The 21,712-nt window shown below is 37.8% G+C and overlaps 1 protein-coding gene across 1 annotated transcript; it reads right to left on the bottom strand.

Annotated features, from left to right (window-relative positions):
- Window positions 1-16,445: 16,445 nt before the first annotated feature.
- LOC122276706 (omega-3 fatty acid desaturase, chloroplastic-like) lies at window positions 16,446-19,408 on the bottom strand. The gene is made up of 8 exons (XM_043086610.1): window positions 18,563-19,408; window positions 18,332-18,421; window positions 18,172-18,238; window positions 17,988-18,080; window positions 17,716-17,901; window positions 17,501-17,581; window positions 17,115-17,252; window positions 16,446-17,013 (listed from the first exon to the last, which is right to left on the bottom strand). The coding sequence occupies exons 1-8, from the start codon at window positions 19,090-19,092 to the stop codon at window positions 16,831-16,833; spliced, it is 1,368 nt and encodes a 455-aa protein (XP_042942544.1). The 5' UTR covers window positions 19,093-19,408; the 3' UTR covers window positions 16,446-16,830.
- Window positions 19,409-21,712: the final 2,304 nt, after the last annotated feature.

The following is a 21,712-nucleotide window of genomic DNA, read 5'->3' on the forward strand; positions in this document are numbered from 1 at the left end:
GTGTTTTTCGGAAAGGATATGTTTTTGGGCCAAATGGGATTTTTGGCGTGTGTGGAAAAAATTATGTTTTATGGGCTTTGTGCATTGGGCATGTTTCATGCATATTGTTTGAGTCCTATGTGTTTTTATCTGGTAGCGTTTGGGTTTACTTACCTACGGAACCATTTGTGGTTCCGTAGCTTTTGGTGCAGGTGATGAGGATGAGGAGGAGGAGGCTGAGCCCGAGGATACGGCTCCGCCGGGTTGCTGATGTTATGCTTTTCTTTATGGTTTTAAATCTGTATTTGGGTTTTTGTAATATTTTATTTACGTATGTTTTAAACAGCTTGTATTACATTAAGAAAAAAATTCTGGCACTTAGTTATATCACTTTCGTTATCCGCTGCGTTTTTCTTGTGCACACTTGTTGCCTTTGCACACACTTGGCACCCGTCGATAGGATGGTGACCCGAGTTGTCACCATCCGGACGTCTCGATTTCCCCGTGTTCGGGCGTGGGGAATTGGGGGCGTCACAAGCTGGACACATCTTCTTCCAACCGTCTACAAAAAGGAAAAAAAAAAAAATGTTCCAACGTTCTTCTCTCTCTTTCCATAAAATTATACATCATATGATGCCGAGTAACTACAAAATGTTCGAGCTCCCCCAACCCTTCAGATTATGTATGTTGTTGTCATTCGTAAGATAGCCATCGGTTTTCTCCCAAAGTTGATGGTGTTATCCCTATAAATACCCTCAACCTGATCAAGCTCTCTATTGCACTCAACTCAGTTTCAAGTTTTACCATCTTTCTTCACTCAAAATATTATCATCTTTCCCTTTAAATATATATATATATTGAAAAATTCTTCTTGTCATTCTTACACTTCACACACCATACTTATTTTAATTTTTTTTTATTTTTTCTATAATAAATATGTAGTGTGTGGATGATAAATAGAATAATTCAATTAGTTTAATAAGAATAAAATGAAACAAAAAATAAAAAAATAAAAAATAATATTTTAATATATAAAGTGTGTGGTGTGGAATGATGTATAGCCTTCCCCATATATATTATTATCTTTCAATTCTTCTAAGTCTATTTCTATTCTTGATTTTTCTGATATGTTTACATCGTGTTGTTTGTAGTACTTGATTTGAGCTTGAAATATATGTTTATATTACATTAGTGGGTAATGGTAATTTTTTTTGGAACAACTTGTATTGTTGGATGTTTAGAGACAAATTCTTTTGAAATTAGTAGAACTATCTACTAGATAGCTTGGAAATTAAGTGCCTATGTAGGAGCAAATCCGTTGTTTTTTTTTTCCTCTAGTGATAGCTTATTTAATTATTTTAATTTTATGAAACCTAATTCTGCTTTATTATATCATTATTTATTTTTGATGAAGTGAAATTGCTGCCTTCTTCGTTATTCTCACAAGCCTATAACCCGTGCAATGCGCAAATAGTTATTTATGCTGAATTTTATAATTAAATAGTTCAACAACTATTAATAAAATATATATCAATAAATAAAATAGAAAATGCATATATATAAGAGTTCACTTTACCAATACATATTTTATGGTCGATTTACAATATTAAAAATGTAATATATATATATATAGTTGTTCAATTTAAAATAATGTAAAATAGATACAATTAGTATGAGGCACAATTGTTCAATTAATATTTTTTCTGAATTAATACTAAGTAATATTATTAAAACCTTTGAATCTTATATGAAACAAAATTACAGACTAATATATTTATCCGACTAAGAATATGTATAGTTTAAAAATATTAAATATAACCAAATTAAAAATAATAAAATTAAAATCTCAGTTATTCTCTTTATAGAAATTTTGTATTTAAAATAAAGCTCCAAAGAGCTTAAAAAAATAATAAATAAAGGAACAATAGGCCAACGTAAAGCAGCGGTATTTTAGTAATTAAAGGCCAAATTCTATACACTTTATGAAAACTGAACATGAAAACAATTGAAGAAAAATGGTAGGCTAGCAGGGAGAAAATCTTCAAGCTCACCGAGAGAGGAGGTTGCATGCGGAGGAGCCAGGGGGTATGCGGTAGTCGTGGGTGGCCAGTGAGAGATAGAGAGAGAGAGAGAGAACACACCGACAGAGAGATAACGGTGTCACGGGAAGAGAAAACTCACCGTCAGGTAGAGAGGTGGCTGGCCGCGACTGGGGGTGGTGCTAAGTGGCATCGGAGTCATGGTCTAACTGTGGCAAGGCATGGCTCACGCTTTTGGAGAGCATGTGCTCTGTTTTTGGTGTCTAAAACAGGGAATGTTTTGGACGTGGGCGTCGTGCCATTGGTCGAAGCCGATTTTTCTGGTAAAGCTCTTTTAGGGGAAAAACAGACACGAACAGAGTTGACTTTTTTTGCCTCTCCCTACGTCACGCTCTCTCGTTCGTGCCAATGGCCGCCTCATCTTCCTCTTCCGCATCCTTCTCGTCCTCAGGTTCTGATTCTCTATCTTCTACCTCTCACCGTCTCCGTCGTCACTCTCGTTGCCCATAACTGGAAAGAAACAGAGAAGCCCTCTGATCTGTGGTGAATCTGTGCTCTGTGCTCTCTTATTAGAAAAAATATATTCACTATCCTAATTCCATCGACGACTTCAATAATAAACAATTTCTAATCATCAAATATCAAATCATAAGATAATAAAAAGATGATAAGAATTAAAACAAGATAATAAAAAGATGATGAAAATTAAAACAATGAGTAGCATTACTCTTTCTATTAATATGTCATATGAAATAGATTGCAAAGATCGTATTCCCGAATGAGCGGCCACATCCTAGGCCTTTTTCCAGTGTCACGAACACATACGACAGATTTTGCTCCTCTCGAGTCTCGACGGTGAACGACGCAGCTTCGTCTAAGCGTAAGCGATGCTCTAAATTATCTAAACAGTTGACGTTTGAGAGTTGAACCCTCTGGACTCACCGCTTGCCTTTTCATCTCTCTTTTCACAGCTTGACGTTTCAGATCACCTCTTTTCGCTTAGTGCAAGTATAAAAAAACACCACCGCTTGGTTCTATTAACTGCAAATAATCAACTGCTACCTCTCATCATTTCAAACCACCGCTTGATGCCAAGTCAGGTTCCCCCATTCAATTCCGGATTTTGCGGACTGGATGCCAAGTTATGACTCAATAACCATCGACCCTATATTAATATGTAAACATGAGTTAGATGTAGAGTTAAAAAACAAAATATTCTCAAGAAAAATGTCTTTCCCTCTCGACACTACCAATCAACGTGTTCAGATTTTCACAAAGTATTGAACAATCATTAAAATCCCTAGCATTCAATCAACCCAAACGTCAACTCAACACTAGTAAAGTCTATTGATTTACCTACTAATAATGATGATCATTCTCGGGCTTGGGGAGGCAAGGGTGTGCATCGTGTGAGTTGGGCTTGGTAGTGTATGTAGATTTATCTCTTATGATTGTCTTCTTTTTCTTTTCTTTTCTTTTTTTTTTCTTTTTATGTAGATATCATCTTTGTATCCAACTATACTCTATTTGTACACATATTATAAATGAAAATCTCTCCACCCAAAAATGTGTGGTGGTTTCACAAACATTATTATGATATCAGCAAGTTTTTTGGACTAATATCCCCGATTTACTCATGGTAGATTCTTCTTTTTCTTTCAACACCATGATTCACATAATCACCATCAAATTTTTTTCCACCATTTATCTTCTTTGACGGAATCAACTCATTCTCTTCTTCAATGTCAAAACCTACTTAGCTATGCCGATGGCTCCATCACCATGCCTCTCTCCACTATAGACTTTGGTTCCTCCTCCCAACCGAATCCTAAGTATGTGGAATGAAAGCTCCAAGATTAACGCCTTCTCAGCCTTCTTTTCTTGTTCTTGACCAAAGAAGCCATGGCAGAAGTCATTGGTCTTACCGCCTCTCACAATGTTTGGCTCACCTTGGAAAATTTGAAGTCAACCATATTTCCAAGACTTGTAAACTTTGCATCAAGTATGATTTATAGCTCATCAAATGTGGCACTCGAAGTGTCACCAAATATCATGCTCCTTCAAGGATTTATGTGATCAACTCATTGCAATGGGCCGCTCGGTTGATCACATGAACAAGGTTCACTGGTAGCTCAGAGGCTTCGGCACTGAATTTGCTAATTTCTCTACTACCCAGATATCTCTCACCCCGTTGTCGGCTTTCAAAGATTTGGTTCCCAAAGCTGAAAGTTTTGAAATCTTCCAAAAGTCGCTCAAGTCCTCTTCTGCTCCCTCTATTGCCTTCACCGCCACCAAAGGGTCCTTCCCTCAATCTCGGGGAGGCGGTAACTTCAAGCAGCGCCATTCTAAAGGCGACCACAATGGAGGCCACAGTAATGGATGTGGCAAACGGGTCTCTTACACTCTTCAGTGTCAGATCTGTAAGACTAAAGGACACACTATTGATCGTTGTTGAAGCCGTTATGAATGTGCTGAACCTATTGCTTAGCTTGTTGAAGCCTTCACCAGTCCATGCTCACTTATAATGGCTCAGAGTCTGACTGGTTCACCAACACTAGTGCGTCCACTCACATGACACCCGACTCTTTCCAATTAGATAAGGTTGAGCCCTACCATGGTAAAGACTGCGTAATAGAGGGAAATGGTGCTTCTCTCCCTATTACTCACACCATCACTCTCTCTTCCTCTTCAAATCTTAAACTTTTAGATGTACTTGTTGTCCCTCATCTTACCAAAAATTTGTTGTCCATCAACAAATTAACATATGATTTTCCTTTCTCTGTTACTTTTTCTAATGATCATTTTGTTGTATGAAACCAAGTAACAGGAAAGGCAGTGGCAACTGGTAAAAGAGAAGGTGGTCTTTATGTGCTGGAATGTGGCAATTCGGCATTTGTTTCTGTCCTTAGAAATAAATCTTTACATGCTTCCTTTGAATTATAACATGCACAACTCAGTCATGTAAATCACTTTGTTATCTCTTTCTTGAATAAAAAATGACAATTATTTCTCTCTTTTTTATTGCCTAATCCATCCCTTTGCTCTACTTGTCAACTGCTAAAAGTCATCACTTACCATTTTCACCAAATACTACTAGATCTAACTCTATTGTAGGTCTCATTCATTGCGATATTTAGAGCCCCACTCCCGTTAAATCTAATTTGGGATTTGCCTATTATGTGTTATTTGTTGATGATCATTCTCGCTTTACTTGGCTTTATCCCAAGAAACTGAAATCTAAATTTTTTGATATTTTCCTCAAATTTCAATGATTGATTGAAAATCAACACTTCACAAAAATTGAGATTCTTTTAAGTGATGGTTGTGCTGAATTTACAAGCAATCGGTTCCAATCTCATCTTCAAATTTTTGACATTCACCACCAAATGTCCTGCCCATGCACTCCTTCCCAAAATGGAAGAGCTAAACGCAAACATCATCATGTGAATGAAACTGGTCTTGCCCTCCTTTTTCATTCACATGTTCCTCCTTGGCATTGGGTCGACGCTTTCAACAGAGAGAATTACATTATCAACGGATTGTCTATGCATGTTCTTAACGGTCTTCTACCCTTTGAAGCTTTGAATGGTAAGTCTCCAAATTATGAAAATTTCCACCCTTTTAGTTGTCGAGTCTATCCTTGTTTATGAGAATATGCACCCCACAAGTTTGCCCCCCACAGCTTACCGTGCATTTTTCTTGGTTATGGTTCCTCACATAAAGGTTTTGGTTGTTTTGACACTGCCACTTCTAGGGTCTATCTCACATTCCATGCTCGTTTGGTTGAGACTTATTTTCCTTTTTTGAGTACTTCACCTGCTACTTCTCCCACTAACATTATTTTTTTCAAATTTTTTATAGCCCTATTCTCTTAAACTACCTCATAGCACCTCCTCTTCAACTACTATGCAAGCCACAGTTAATCATTGTCATTACTGTGCCGATGACCTTGCTATTGAGTCTCTTTCCCTTACTACTGAGTCAATTTCTCCTACAAATTCTGTGGCCTGTTCAGGTCCCTCTTCTCCAGCACCTGCTCATGCTACGAAGTCAGTTTCTCCTGCAGATTCCATGGCCCCGTCACATGCTCCTGCTCTGCCAGCTCCTCCTACCTCTCATCCAATGGTTACTCGTGCCAAATCTGGCATTTTCAAGACCCGGAATCCAGCACATACGTCTCAGCTTTGTGTAGTCTTCACCATTGCTTCATGCCCTGCTTGCCACCTCTAAGCCTAAAGGGTTCAAATCTGCTACCAAAAATCTAGCTTGGCTTGTTGCCATGGGTGATGAGATGAAGGCTCCTAAAACCAATCACATTTGAGATCTAGTTCCTCCACCCTCCAACACTAATATTGTCGGTTCCAAATGGGTTTTTCAAACAACATTCCTTTCTGATGGATCCATTGATCGCTTCAAAGTATGCCTCGTTGCAAAAGGCTACACTTAACTTCCCAATCTTGACTACATTTATACTTTTAGTCCAGGGGTCAAAGCCTCTACAGTTCATAATGTTCTCTCCCTAGACGTGTCTCACAAGTGCCCATTACATTAGCTTGACATCAAAAATGTCTTTCTCTTCATGAAAATATTTACATGGAGCAGTGCTCAAGCTATGTTGATCTTCGCCATCCTCTCCATGTTCGCAAATTAATGAAAGCTCTCTAAGGCATGAAACAAGCACCACATGCTTGATTTTAACACTTTAGTTTATTTCTCTTAAAACTTGGTTTTTTTTCAGGCATGCAAACCCCTCTCTCTCTCTTTGTCTTTAATCAGACGGATGATCTCATTTATATGCTCCTATATGTTGACGGCATCATTCTCACATGGGACAATTCTTCTCTTCTTAACCGATTTAATTAGCAGCTGCACTCGGAGTTTTCCATCAAGGATTTAGGCTCCTTGAGTTACTTTCTTGGACTCAAGGCTTCTCCCATCCCAGACAGTATTTTTCTTAGCCAAACCAAGTATGTTACTAACATCTTGGCATGAGCTCAATTACTTGATAGCAAACCAGTTCACACACCCATGGTTGTCTCTCAATGGTTCTCCTCCAACGGTTCCCCATTTGCAGATCCTACTCTATATCGCTCCTTGGTTGGTGCCTTATAGTACTTGACAATTACCTATCCTAGCCTTGCTCATTCTGTCAACTCCATAAGTTACCTACTGATGATCATTTTCAGGCGATCAAGCGGATTCTTCACTATGTCAAGGGCACACTTCATTTTGGTCTTAAGTTGACTTTGTCCTCCTCTATGACCTTATTTGTATATTCAGATGCCGATTGGGCTGGATGTCCTGACACTAAACGCTCCACCTCTGGCTACTTGATCTATCTTGGCAACAATCTTGTACCTTGGAGTACCAAGAAACAACCAACTATGAATCCAAGTACCGTGTCCTCGCTCTCACTATTGCTGAAGTTCTGTCTCACTCATCTCCTATGTGATCTTCGAGGTCACCTTAACTCACCAACATTTCCTTCTTTGTGACAACAAAAGCGCTATTTTGTTTTTTATTTCAAATCCAGTGTCCCACGAGCATGCTAAGCACATTGACCCTGACTATCATTTTCTGTGTGAGCTTATTGTCACTGGCACTCTTCGCACTCAGGATGTTCATCCCACTTACAAGTTGCCGACGTCTTCACCAAGAGTGTTTCTCGAGCCTTTTATGTTTTTTTCCGTTCCAAGCTTCAAGTTTGTATTAATCCCACTCTTAGTTTACCCCCTCCCTTTGGGGGGGGGGGGGGGGGGGGGGGGGGGGGGGGGGGGGGGGGGGTTAGAGATTCCAGTAAATCAGTCATTGATTTACGGAATCCCCCTTAATCTTTTTCTCTTTAATTGTAAGAGATGTAGTTTTATCTCTTGTGATTGTCTTTCCTTTTTTGATATAGATATCATCTCTATATCCAATTGTACTATGCTTGTACACATATATATTATAAATGGAAAGCTCTCCACCCCAAAGACATGTGGTGATTTCACAAACATTGTTAGATAGGATGGCTCGGTACATAGTGATGGACAAAGACACAAAAAGGAGAAGTGTTAGAGAGTGAATCTCAGAGAGAGAGAGAGAGAGTAGCAAACAAAGTGGGACAAAGAAATCGAGAGAGAGAGAGAGATCGGTGAGGCAAGGCGACGTCAACGTCAGTAGAAGAGTTGGATTGCGTTGCTTGGCAACGACATGGGGTGGGTGAGGGGATGGTGAAACCGAGAGGGAGATGGTGAGAGAAGCATATGGTAAGACAGAAGAGGAGTACTAAGAAAAGCTTGTCAGCGTGGTGTTGTAGCATGGAGGACAGTGTCGGTGTAATGGGCTGGGGAAGGTTGCAGTGGCGCAAAGGTAGATAGAGAATGAAGAGAAAAGCTGGCAAGAGAGAGAGATGCCGAGAGGTGAGTGAGAGCCGAAGTGAGGAAGTGAAGAGCGGAAGGGGAGAAAAGAAAAATATTTTTAGGATTTTTTACGGACTTGGGCTGGAGGTCCGGGTCATTACACAGTAAATGACAACCATGAGAACCGACCAGCCACATTCAACCCGTAGAAAGATGCTTTAACTCCCAATAAATCATACTCAAGAATAATGCATGAAAAAGGGGTGTGAGAGAACTTACTGTGCGAAGATCACTTTCCAGAATCAAATATTGAAATTTGTTATGGTGTGCATTATGAGTTCAGAATAGGAGAAGTGACGTGGGAGAGAGTTCGGGAGAGAAAATAGATGTTACAGTTAGACTAGACTTGGAGTCTTAAGACCAGCAGTTCAGAAAAATTCCCGAAGGCATATTTGATTGAGAGCACAACACATTGAACATTCTCGTGTGGGGGAAAAATTACGCAACTCTTCATGTGACCGAGAAACATGTTTACCTGGATTACAATTTTTATTAACTCTTATATAAAATATAGTAAATAATTTAATTATTTTAAATTTTAAAATAATAATAATATTAAAAAAATAATATTTTATTTAATTTTCAACTTTCATCTCAATTCATTATCTAAACCTAACTTAAGTGAAAAATTCTAAAAAATATCAAACCTAGAAAACAGCTGAAGGAAACATATTTACTTCAAATTTCTTCAAAAATACTTGAAATTTCACGAAAATACAATCAAATTCATGTTATCAAGGTGTAACACGTGCACACCTTGTTCATTTTCATAAAACATCTAATATCATCTCATCTTATTTAATCATTACAATTTTTTAAAATTTTCATATAAAATAAACAATTCAACTTTTTCAAATCTCAATACAAAAATAATATTAAAATAATATATTTTAATAATATTTTGTTCAACTTTCAACTTTAATCTCAACTCATCTCATCTCATCTCTGAAAACAAACGAGTCCCAGCCACAAAGGAGCAAGGACTCATTCAATGGAAACATGCCAACTGATTACCATCATTAAGGTGCACATTAGTAAGATATGTCTAAAACACTCACTTGTCATGAAATGGATGAATCACTGCTCTATAAAAAGAGTTTTAGGCATCATGTACACAAAGATAACAAGGAGTAAGAAACTTAATCATGCTATCCAAGTAAACTTTGAGAGGACTCGAGAAGTGTACAAACCATGTAATCATTCTTTGCTCTCCTTCAAGAAGGTGCTACTCGACCTTACATCATCTTCAATTTTTTTTTTTTAAATTAAATATGGGAAACAAGAAAACATAAAATTAAAAGAGATTGAATAATTGAAACATGTTACGGGTAGAGGTGGCAACTCGTATTCGTGGGCCATATTCATGTTGTATTAAATCATGAGTATTAGACTATATAGATTAACTCGAACACGATCCGTTTAATTAAATGGGCCAAACTCTAAAGTCCTAACATGATCAATTTAAATAATGAGTGACACGATATCACCCACTTAACCCACCTAATAATTCTGGACATGATTTATTTAATACGTTTCAACCCATGCAACTTGTTTCATATAAATGGATTGATTTGACCTACCCCTATATTTATTTTTTAATCCAATTAATATAATTTTATATATAATACAAGGATAATTATATAAAATTATTTACAATTACAACTAGATTCATAATAAAATATTTTATTATCAATATCCAAACCAAAAATACATAAGAAAATTAATATTTTCATAAAATAAAATTACATATTAACAAAAAGGCTCAAAAGTTTGAGATATTAATTTGTCAAACATTAATATTAATATTACAACCCAATAATAAAAAGATACATTCAAAGTTAAACATTTATATTTAAGAATATAATTTATTCATGTTATACGTGTTGTTGATTGCGAGTTTATGAGTTGGCCTACAATTGATTTGTTTATTAATCTTGTCTTATCGTGTCAACTTATTTTGATCCAAATTTATTTATATCAAACTCAAATCTATTAATTTCGTATCATATTCGTGTTGAGTTCATAAGTCATGTAATGTATTGTCACCTCAATTATAAGTGATAAGTATGACATTGAATAAAAAATATTCAATGTGACCAACTAGTATGACTCACACTAATGGCCTTCCTAAGTAACTCAAACCTTAGACTATCTTGAGATTTTTTTAGTAAATAGGTCGGCCCCTTTTTCTTGTTTTCTTTAAACATATATGCAACAATATTAAGAAATAATGCAGTAAGTCAAAGAAAAAACAAAATGAAATGCAAAATGCATGTCCTGGGTAAAATGAATGTGCATGAAGTGCAACCCAGGCGCGATGGGACTCTTTTAAACTTGGGTGTGGGCTTAGTTCGGTTGAGGGTGGCTCAATACAAATTGAGGCTTAAGGTAAAATTTAAATTAGTAATTCATAATTATAATATAACAAAATATAAATTATTCTATACAATATTTTCAAAAAATTTTATAAAATGATATTTTATTTAAAATCTTTAAATAAAGTTTTTTTAAATTTATATTTAATACAACAACTTAAAAAAAGCTTCAGTGTAAATTTTGTACCTCAATTTAGCAAGATTTTAAAAACTTATTTAAAATATAAATAATTCATTGTATTAAATAATAAATACAGTATTATGGGGCCTTGCACAAATTAAAAAAATATAAAAATTATTTAAAATTTTATTTAATGAAATGTTTTCTATTTTTTTTACCAAAAAAATAAAAATAAAAAAATACTTCATTTTTAATTTTAAAGACCTTACATAGGATGTGATCATTGAGCAATGGCCTTACCATTGAGTCGGACCTGGGTTGGTCACCAATGATTTTAGTTTCTATTTTCTTACCTTGAGTAAGAGAAGTAGATCGACAGCCCATCAACCTTTACCCCTATGAGTTTGATTTGCTTAGTCGAAGGTATCACTTGATTTCTAACAATAAGTCATTTCATTTTAGGTGCACTTTTCTTGGAACGGTTTGAGGCGATCTCAATTTAAAACAATTTGATCTTTATGTGACCAACAATCCCAGAATAGTGACACTTAGGAACAAACTTGGCTTGAGTTTGTTTCTTAGGAGGAGCCATGGACTTGGGTAGGGGTGGGCAAATGGGCCCCGCTACGTCAGCCCCATTTGCCCCACCCCCGCATGGCGGGACGGGTCAGGGAGGAGGGCCCCGCCCCGCATCTAGCTCCCCCCTTTATATATATATATATTATACAAATATAAATATATATTTATATTTTACAAATTATATATATATATAAGTATGTATATCACAATTTGTTAGACTTGTTCACAAAGTATACACTAGCAAATTTAAAAAATACATAGTTTAAAAACTACAACTTACATAAAATATGCACTAGTAAATTTATTATGAACATTGGAGGGACTATTCGGACCAAAGGGCAGATCCAAGGGCTGCAATGGGATAAGGAGGAAGAGTCTAAGAGGAGATGTGTCTCTCGCCATCTTTTACAGAAGGATAACAAAACTAGGAAGTAACATGATTGTTCAAAATACCAAGTAATGATCTGCACCGATAAATCCTAGATAAGATAAGTATCGCAAGCAGGTCTATATATACCAGGTAATCTTTGATAATTGGAAGATTAATTTGATTACTGTTTCCTTTCACTGACTTAAGCATCAGAGTATTTTCAAGTGAAGCCCCACCAATCTCCTTGCCAATTTTTGGTGAACGATTGCAAATTGGACTGTGAGACACGTCTTTAATAGTTGGCGCCGTCTGTGGGATCAGAACCCACGACCACGTGCTAGTTAGCAGGGTAGAAATCTAGTCGAGCTCGCCCCCTAAGGATAAGGCGGTATTCCCCAGCCGAGACAACGGGGGCTCGAGGCTGGCTAGCTGAGTAGGCGTCAGAGATTATAAATCCTCCTGAGGCGTCTGGTCCTGGGCGCCCTCAGATGGCGCCAAGATTTTATTTGAGGAGGAGAAATGGGAGAAGAGTCTCCAGAATGGGCCCTGTTTCATTGGCCGCCATCATCGTTCTTTTTCTTACTTCTTTTCTCTGCGGCTTCCCCTTTCTCTGGTCGTGATTTCTTTTCCCTCTTTTCTGAACGAGATTTCTTTTCTTTAGAGGAGTCACGCTTAGAAGTTTTCTCAGAGGGCTTTGGCATGGAAGGAGAAATTATGGCCAAAATCATAAAGTCACACCCTTGAAAATAAGATCAATTGGGAGACATCAAGAACCGATCAATGTGGGTAGAGGTCAACAAGAGATCAGTGTGAAGCTCTTCAGGATTAGCCTCAACCCAGGAACAGACAGTCTCAATCTAAGCCAGTTCGCGACGTGACAAAGGTTCCATTCTGAGCCACAATTTCTTTTCGTCAAGAATGGGGCGCCAGATTGAATGAACTGGAAAGTCCTGGAAGACATCTTTTGAGGCGAGGAACTGCCAACCTTGACCAGTGATAAAAAAGAACTTGGATGTCCACGCCTTAGTATTGAAATAGTGAGTCTCAAACTAGGACAGTGTCTGCTCGTTATCTTTCTTGCAGAAGCTAACCACATTACTCTTGGTAGCCTCCCTCACGCTATAAAATGCCAAAAATTCCTTGCTAGACAGGTTAGGGTAAGGGTTGCCGAGAGGTTCCAGAACCATGCGGAAGACAATACAAGCACAGAGATATACCCTCAACGCAAAACGGTGTAGTTGAGCAGGAGTTATGTTAAAGAGGTCCAGAATATCAAGAGCGGCAAAAGGGAAGCCTCAACCCATGTTACAAGAGGGGGACGGTGATAGCCATTTTACCAGTAAAGCCATCATCGTCGCAGCATCCAGACTCAGCGGCCACCAAGATAATGGTTTCAAGAATAATAAATTCTTCCCGAATCTTGGCAAAATGCCTTTCTCGAATACCTGAACGTCATCGGTACCCAGCAAAGGTCGTACCCTCAGGGATTTCGAAGGGATTCTCAAAAACCTCGCCTTCATCAGAATGGGCCATTGAATTGATAGAAGCAAAACAATACGAAGGATCAGAACAAACAAAGAAAGAAGGCAAGAAAGAGATTCGGAAAGCTGAAAAGCAATAGAGAAGGGAATGAGGGAGGATAGAAGAGGGGGTATTTGAAGAAAGATGGAATGCAAAATGCCAACAAACAAAGAAAGTGTACTTCGACACTGGAAGGGAAGTATAGCCATCGCAAGAAATCCCCCTACTTTTTCTACCAATAGCAACGGAAAATGATAGGAAATCCTTGGTATTTAAAAAAAAAATGGTACAAAATGGCGAAGAAAAATGAGTACAGTGGGCTAGCGGGCACCTAAGGGCCGTATGGGCCTATGTCCATAGCCATTCGCCCTCCGCGTACCAAGGCCCATACACAAAGAGGAAACAAGAAGTGGCATATGCACATGAGGAGGCAAAAAGAAGGCCCGTGTGGAAACACCCAACACTCCTATGGCAGGAAAGCTTATCAATAAATTCCCTCCACCAAAAGGCGAAGAGAATTGGCAGGGTAGCTAGAGATACTATTCGGACCAAAAGGCTTGAGACATCGAAAGAGGCCCATTATATTACAAAAGCCCAGAGAGCAGATCTAAGGGCTGCAATGGGATAAGGAAGAAGAGTCTAGGAGGAGATGTGCCTCTCGCCATCTTTTACAGAAGGATAATAACACTGAGAAGTAATATGATTGTTCAAAATACCAAGTAATGATCCGCACCGATAAATCCTAGATAAGAAAAGTATCACAAGCAGGTCTATATATACCAGTAATTTTTGATAATTGGAAGATTAATTTGACTATTATTTCCTTTCATTGACTTAAGCATCGGAGTATTTTTCAGGTGAAGCCCCACCAGCCTCCTTGTCTATTTTTGGTGAATGGTTGCAAATTGGCCTGCGAGACATGTCTTTAACAAACATCTTGCAGGTTTTCTAAACCTTCCTCATTTTCTTCATCACTAGATTCACTTTTATAGGACATGCAAATCTCGGTTGGTTGGAACAGAGAATTTGCCCGGCTAAGAATTTGTTGTTTGGATTTTCTATCCATGAAAAGTGTCAACTCACATGGAATAATGATGGAACAGAGAATTTCCTCAGCTAAGAATTGTTTGTTTGGATTTTCGCAACTTAATATAAATGTGAGTTCCTAGCTAACTGTTTTGATTATCTTATTGTGATGCAAATAACTTAGATAATCTGGTTAGCTATTGGGAGGCCTCCTGGACAAATGGATCCTAAAGCATTCTTGCTTCAAAGAATCAAAAGTTCAATGCAACAGCCCGAGAAAGAGTGATCAGTTGTGCATGGTTAATTACTTCTTTTTTTCTAGGCAAGCTTGAGCATTAAAGAAAACCAAGTTACAAAAGAGTATAGTTACCAATTATAGACCAACTATTAAAAAGAAGAAATACAAACTTGATCAAAGCAACAGGGGTCCTTTCCACTATGGAAGTCCAGGAGGCAAGGAGGTAATTTAATAAGGGGAATGCAACCAAAATCATTGTTTGTTGTGGCCCCTTGCGCTAAGTTGTGCACCCATCAAGTTTAATGTCGATGAATTTTCTGAGAGGTCCATTTCTGAAAAGCCTTTAGAAGAAATGAGCAATCTTAAATTACATTAAAAATGGACCACTAAGTGGAAGAAGAGGTGTTGTTGAGAGCTTCGGCCACCACTTGACAATCACCTTCAATAACTCTATTCTGGATCTGTCTATGAAGTGCCTCTTCGATGGCTCGTTTAGCAACCATGGCCTCCCCAAACACTGGATTGATGGAAGCAATATGTCTGGTGGCAGCAAAGATCAGTTCACCTGAGGTGGATCTGCAGATTGAAGCAGCTGTAGAAGAGGAGCTTCTGACTGCATGGTTAATTACTTAATCTTGAATATGTTAGACATGCAACAGTATAATTAAACGACCTCGAGAAAGAGTGATCAGTTGTTCAGCATTGATGCCTTGTAATCGGGGTTGGCGTACTGTTGAAGCTCCTCTTACCTAAAGGATTGACAGAGGGTGAAATATGCTTGAACAAGGAGCAAAGTAGTAGAAGCGTAGATGATTGTAAACTATGGCCATATGAGCAGCTAGCTTAGGTTGTTATTTAGTATATTTGAGGTTGCTCCAGAAGTGCATGATTTCAAAGTGCCTTCATGGATTGATTGTGGCCAACATGACTTGGATACATTACTGCCCTCTTCATGGTTGTGGGTTCAATATTTGAGGAACTTTTACAGGCTTCTCCAGGACTTTGAAACCGTTATTACATAATCATGAATGCGAGATTTACGATAAAAAGCAGCAATAATGCTGATTTTCTTTTTGAGACTATATGAAGAAAAGAAACATGTGTTTCACGATGATCCGGGCTCACAACGTGCAGCTCATTATTGGGGTAGGTTTTGAATCTTTCATTAAAATAGTAATGTCTGTATCCTGCTACCTAAACTGATCGATAAAAATCAACTGAATCGATTATATTGTCGATTCCAGTCAGTTTGATTGATTTGGACATTAAACCTAAAAGACCAATTAAAACATATGCACAAACATCTCATCCTTACGCAATCCGAAATCTCAAACGCAGAAAAATTTAAACGAAGTTTAGTCGGTGTTCTCTGAATGGATAGATATCATTCGGATGGTCAGTTTTTTTTTTGTAAACTTGCAACTTGCTGGAGAGGACCACTTGCAAACGGCAACGTAATCTTACACGTCAATAGTGATATAGGAACGAAGTGGGCGGCAATATTCCACCTTACGTTTCAGATTTCCTGTTTTACAGTTTCCACTTGGGATAGAAATGAACAATGAGCTCTATGGGAAAACAAGAAGTAGCCATCCTCGGAAGCTGTCTTCTAAGAATTTGAGTGGCTGATGTCAACCCCACCCCTCATCAAGAAAAGTCTTGAAAAGCGCGCTAGATTTTATAGAAAGGGCCAACCTCAAAAGTTAAGGTGAGACATGAACTGCGTGCTTTCTTCTTAACCACAAAAACAAACCACTAAAAAAGAAGGAAAAACATGACAAAAATATGCTACCAAGTATCTCAAACACAATCATTATCCTTTCACTTCAGTGCTTTCCCCTTGACTGTTCATCAATTATGAAATTATAAATGGTACATAATATATTTGCTGAGGGATATTATTTCCCCCCCAGAAGAATTAAATACACATAATTCCTTCCCTATTACAGCAACAGTTTTCAAATTGACATGCATATGGCTTGTGCTCTAAAACATGCAGCTATTATAATTCATAGTTGTCAGGCATTAGCTCTCCCTTGGCATGAGAAATTCATATGCCATGAAGGGGTTACGCCTAATTGAAGGACGATAGATCAAGGTAAGCAAGGAAATCCAGGGTCAAATGGATGGCTTGAGAACCTCTTCTAGTTGTAATGAAAGAATGGATTGGAAGCTTTTACTTCACTTAGATGATGAGCCACTAAGTTTGGGGTCAGTTTTGTAGTACACAACATCCCCACTGTCACTAACATAGTGGTCTTGTCGCAAGCTTTTTATCAAACTTCCGACTAGGTAAAACGGCAGAGGTCCTGATTTCTTTGGCTCCCGGTAATATTTCCCAAGAACAGGCTTAGCTGCCTCAGTCTGCAAGTTGGAACAACAATGAACATCAAAATTCTGTAGGTATTGGGGGAAAACATCACACAATTGTGAATGATCACTTGTTTTATCAAACAGATACTTACAGCTTCAATTAAGTGGTAGTGTGGTATCTGAGGAAAAAGATGATGGATGACATGGGTTCCAATATCGTGGTGTATATTGTTAATCCATCCATAGTCCCGATCAATCGTCGTAAGCCCTCCTCTTAGATAACTCCATTCCTGTCGCAACATAACGGTGGAAACTTTAACACAAAAGCAAAGGCCATAATACAAGCTTAAAATCAAATAAAATATCCTTGGATTTCTCTTTTCTTTTATCATTGTTATGTGGACTAATATCGACCTTTCAACAACTCTAGTAGGCACGTCGTTTCTCTTCTTTCATATTTCCATGATTGAACTTGAACATGGGAAGAAAACAAACAAATAGATACAAAAGTAGCAGCATAAAACTTCAAAAACCATACCTTTCCACGATACCATGGTAATTTGTCTTCATGACCGTGGTGATGCAAGTAGGTGACCAAGTCAAGCCACATAACAAAACCCTATCGACGAGGCAAAGTCAGATTTTAACTCTAGGATTGGAAAATATTAACTTTTTTTTCTATTCCCACTGCATAGAATTTTATATTTCTACAAACAGAATTGACCACTATATAATTAATGAAACAGGGTTTACCCAATATGGAACACCATAAAGTTTAAGCAATTGAACAGGGCCCATTACAAAGGCTAACCCCCCAAGCAGAGCAGCCATTGCCGTCCAACAGACAGTGGAAGTAATCACATCTTTCCTCTCATTGGGAACGAACAAGTCGCTTTTTGGGTCAAAATGGGAGCCAGTTTTCCCAGGGCTTCTGTTCCACTGCAATATAAATTCTCAGCATTCAGCAAATAATTTCTTAGAATTAGACCGGTGGAAACCAATCAACCATGACGCCACACCCTTACCAGGTAGAAAGGGTATGCCAATAGCGGAAAAGGTACAGTAAATCGCAAAGTCCGGGTAATGTTGTCCAAATTCTTGAAAATTTTTTCTGACAGCTGCAGGAATAACATGGAAACTTTCAGCTTGAAGAAGCTTTTTCTAGGGGAAAAAAGGAAGACGAAAACTGAAACAGAGAAAATTACAAACCGGGTGCCACGATTCATCATTCTCAACATGCCCATGGTTTTGGTGATGAGTCCTATGACTAATTCTCCTAAAAAATAAACGTCAAAACACGTTAGATTGTAACAACAATAAAAAAACAAAAGAGAGAAAATATAGATTTTTATCAGTATTCAGGACATACCATCCATGATAGGGTACAAGAATTGAAGAATGCAGAAGATGCCCCACGACACTATTCAACTTGGGATTATTTGAAAAACTCCCGTGGCCACTGCAGAATCAGGTGAATGATTAATTACTTGAAAACCTACGAATTGGCATCCAAATCAAGCACCACAAACAAAGCAATGAAAATACACATGGAGGAACATCCTGTAACTACAGAATCAAAAAGAATTTAAATTGCAATTACCAGTCATGGCCAAGAACAAAAAGAGCCCAAAACATAGTCCCCTGAGCAGCCCAATACAGAGGCCAAACAAACCAATTGTTAAAATAAGCCGCGGCAGCAGCCAACCCAAAAACCACCGCAACATCCCTAGCCACATAGCTCATGGATCTCCACGGGTCCTTCACCCAACAATGCTTCGGAATGGCGGCTCTAATGTCAGCCAACTTGAACGGTGGCGGCGCGCTGGGGTCGAACTTCGGTTCTTCTTCTTCTTCTTTGAACCCATTAGCGCTATCGATTCGTTGTTTCCGCTCTTCATCTCCTTCGACAGAAGCAACCCTCAGTGGGGCACTCACTTTTAGGCCCCAGTTTCTCTCTGTAAAACACCCATTTAAAATTTTTGTAGAAAAACATTTGAGATCTGTCCCGGTTTTATTTGAATGCAAAAATCTGATCTTTGAGGGCTTGCACGAGATGGGTCCAGTTCTGGGTCTAGAAAAAATTTGAGGAAGAGGCTTTAAGCCACATTCTGATAAGACCCAGCTCGCCATTAGAGAGAACGCAGTCGCACACCAGGGTTTCTGTGGTGTGGGTTTTCTTCTTCGTCTCTCTCAGGTTAAGGAGAGAGAAAGTTAGAGACGGAAGAGGGAGGTGGAAATAAAAGGTATTAATAACGGAAAGAGTTCAGAAAGTAAATATCCAAGGACAATACAAATTGAAATATAAAATCTATATAGTTAAATATTATAATAATAGTAAACAAACTTTAACAAAGACTATAATATAGCTCTGGACCCGTCTTTGAACAACGACCTCAAGTTTTTCCCTCACTTTCTCAGCATCTGTCTCCTTTCCGTTAATCTAATCAGCCTGCATTGCCTGAACATAGTGCATATATATACACACACGGATATCGATAGGGCGTGTTTCACTGTGTGAGTGTGTGGTTCGTGGGAACTTGCTCTTTCAAAGTTGCTGTTCTGTTTTGACCTGACTTTGAAAATGGTAGCTGGTGGGGTGATCGATCTGGCTCTTAGCAGTAGGCCATGTGGCAAACGTGAAATGTTTTTATCGTTATTGTCATTTTGGACGGAGCAGCGGGCAGCGGGCAGCGGGCAGAGGGCAGACTCAAAAGAGAGACTGCCCAATCTATGAAAATAAACCTATGAAAAAGAAAAGCTGCCCATGAGTATTTCGTTGCACATTTGTTTAATGCAAGTCTAGTTTATGGGGGTGTCTTTCAGTCATCATCCTATTATATTGGGAATCCGTCCTCTAAAATCTCAGCATGCATTTTGAACAGTGAGTCTTCTGTGAATAGGAATCGGTGGCACTAACGCGTCTGTTGATTAATATTGGTCATACGGAGAGAGTGGGGTATATATCTTAACAACCATTGGATTTTGGTATACAAACTGCCAAGCTGCCTTCCCTTCTTCCTTGTGGTCCTCTCTACATTTGGACTTTTCTTTTAGAGTTTTACTATATACAAATACAGTCGCATACTAATCTGTATATCAATACTGATTCATTTATATTTAAAATTTAAATTAACACTGTTTTAAATAAAATTTATTTTTTGATCACTCACATCACATTGATGCACAAATTAATACACAATTGTACTTACAACTATATTTTTCCTTTCTTTTATATCTACTTTTGGGGATGGTTTAGTCTTTGAGAATTTAAATTGGAATTCCAAGTGACATCATCTTTACCGATTGTGGAGGAGATGAGTAAAATTCAAGGATTGATATTTTACGATTTTACTGGAAAATTCAGAATATGTTTCGTATACGTTAGTTATTCTTTAATTTGGCAAGATTTTTATGATGATGATTATAAAAATTAATAGGCCAGAACACACATACCACGGGGAAAAAAATACAAAGAAAAAGAAAAAAGAGAATGTTTAAAGCGATGAGCCAAAACAAAAACCAAGTCCAATGACTCCAATCCAACCATCCGATGGAGAAAAGTGGGTGGCGATGAGGTTCGATTTCAAGATGGGCTAGACCTAGAATCCAAACCTGGGGCGCGTACCGAACAAACACTCTAAAACAATAACAACAATACAAAAAGATAAATAAAAAGAAAAAAAATAGATTTTTGAGATCAATTTTTTAGCTTCACTCATGTCTTACAAAAAAGACGCCGTCGTAAAAGATAATAATAAACTATTCACGAAAAGTTATGACCAATGAAACCACTACTAATAATGGTGAAACCTCCGCGGAAAGTAGTGAGAGTTGCGAGGAAATTTACTATTTGAGAGAATGATAACTAATTAAGATTGGAAGTGAGATTTTGATATAATATGATATGATTTTGTCTTTATCCAAAAGATTAAACTGTGTCATATCAACCATACTTAAGACTATTATGAAAGATTTAGTTACTATATTAGTTTTAGAGAAATGTTATAAGAAAGCTTTACAGTACATATTTTAATTTAACTAACTTGTGATTTTTTTTTTATTCTTCTATTTGAACGCACTTATTTAAACACATTACAATAGAATAATAAAAATAACAAATCACGTATTGATTAAATGGATGTGTATGGTATAAAATTTTCTATGTAGAATTTCTATTTTTTTAATATTAATAATCAAAGTTTCACTACATTTTTCTCATAATTCTAATTAGGAGGAGTGATAATATAGGAAGATAGAAAGCAGAAAAAGTGTCGAATAATTAATGGGCAGCTGCTAGGAACTGTGGAGATGCATGAAGATCATATGCCACACTAGGAGAATGGAGATTGGTCAGATCTAAGAAGTCCAAGGCTTTGGACTCCAAAAATGTTGCACATGATAGTGAGAGGTTCTTCTTAATGCGGCGGCGTGTGAATCTCATATACAGTTTGGGCCATGCATGAAATGCACACATCACTCTTTTTGGCAATCTGCTTCTACCATACAAAGGATGAGCAGCTAAGGAGTTTTGCAATGCAGCCCTTAGCGAACATGGAAGGCTGAAAATCAATAGATCAGCATTTCTCCATGCTATAGTCAAAAAACGAAGAAAAAATTAGAAAAAATTCGATAAAACAATGTCAAGACTATACAAATGGGAGGAGGGTGGATGAAGTTGAAGCTCTAGCCACCCTTTGGACAGAGAAGATAAGATTTTTGGACTTTAGATAAAGTGCTTTTGCTGAAAAAA

The sequence above is a fragment of the Carya illinoinensis genome, chromosome 9 (assembly GCF_018687715.1).
Source record: "Carya illinoinensis cultivar Pawnee chromosome 9, C.illinoinensisPawnee_v1, whole genome shotgun sequence".
NCBI lineage: Eukaryota > Viridiplantae > Streptophyta > Magnoliopsida > Fagales > Juglandaceae > Carya > Carya illinoinensis.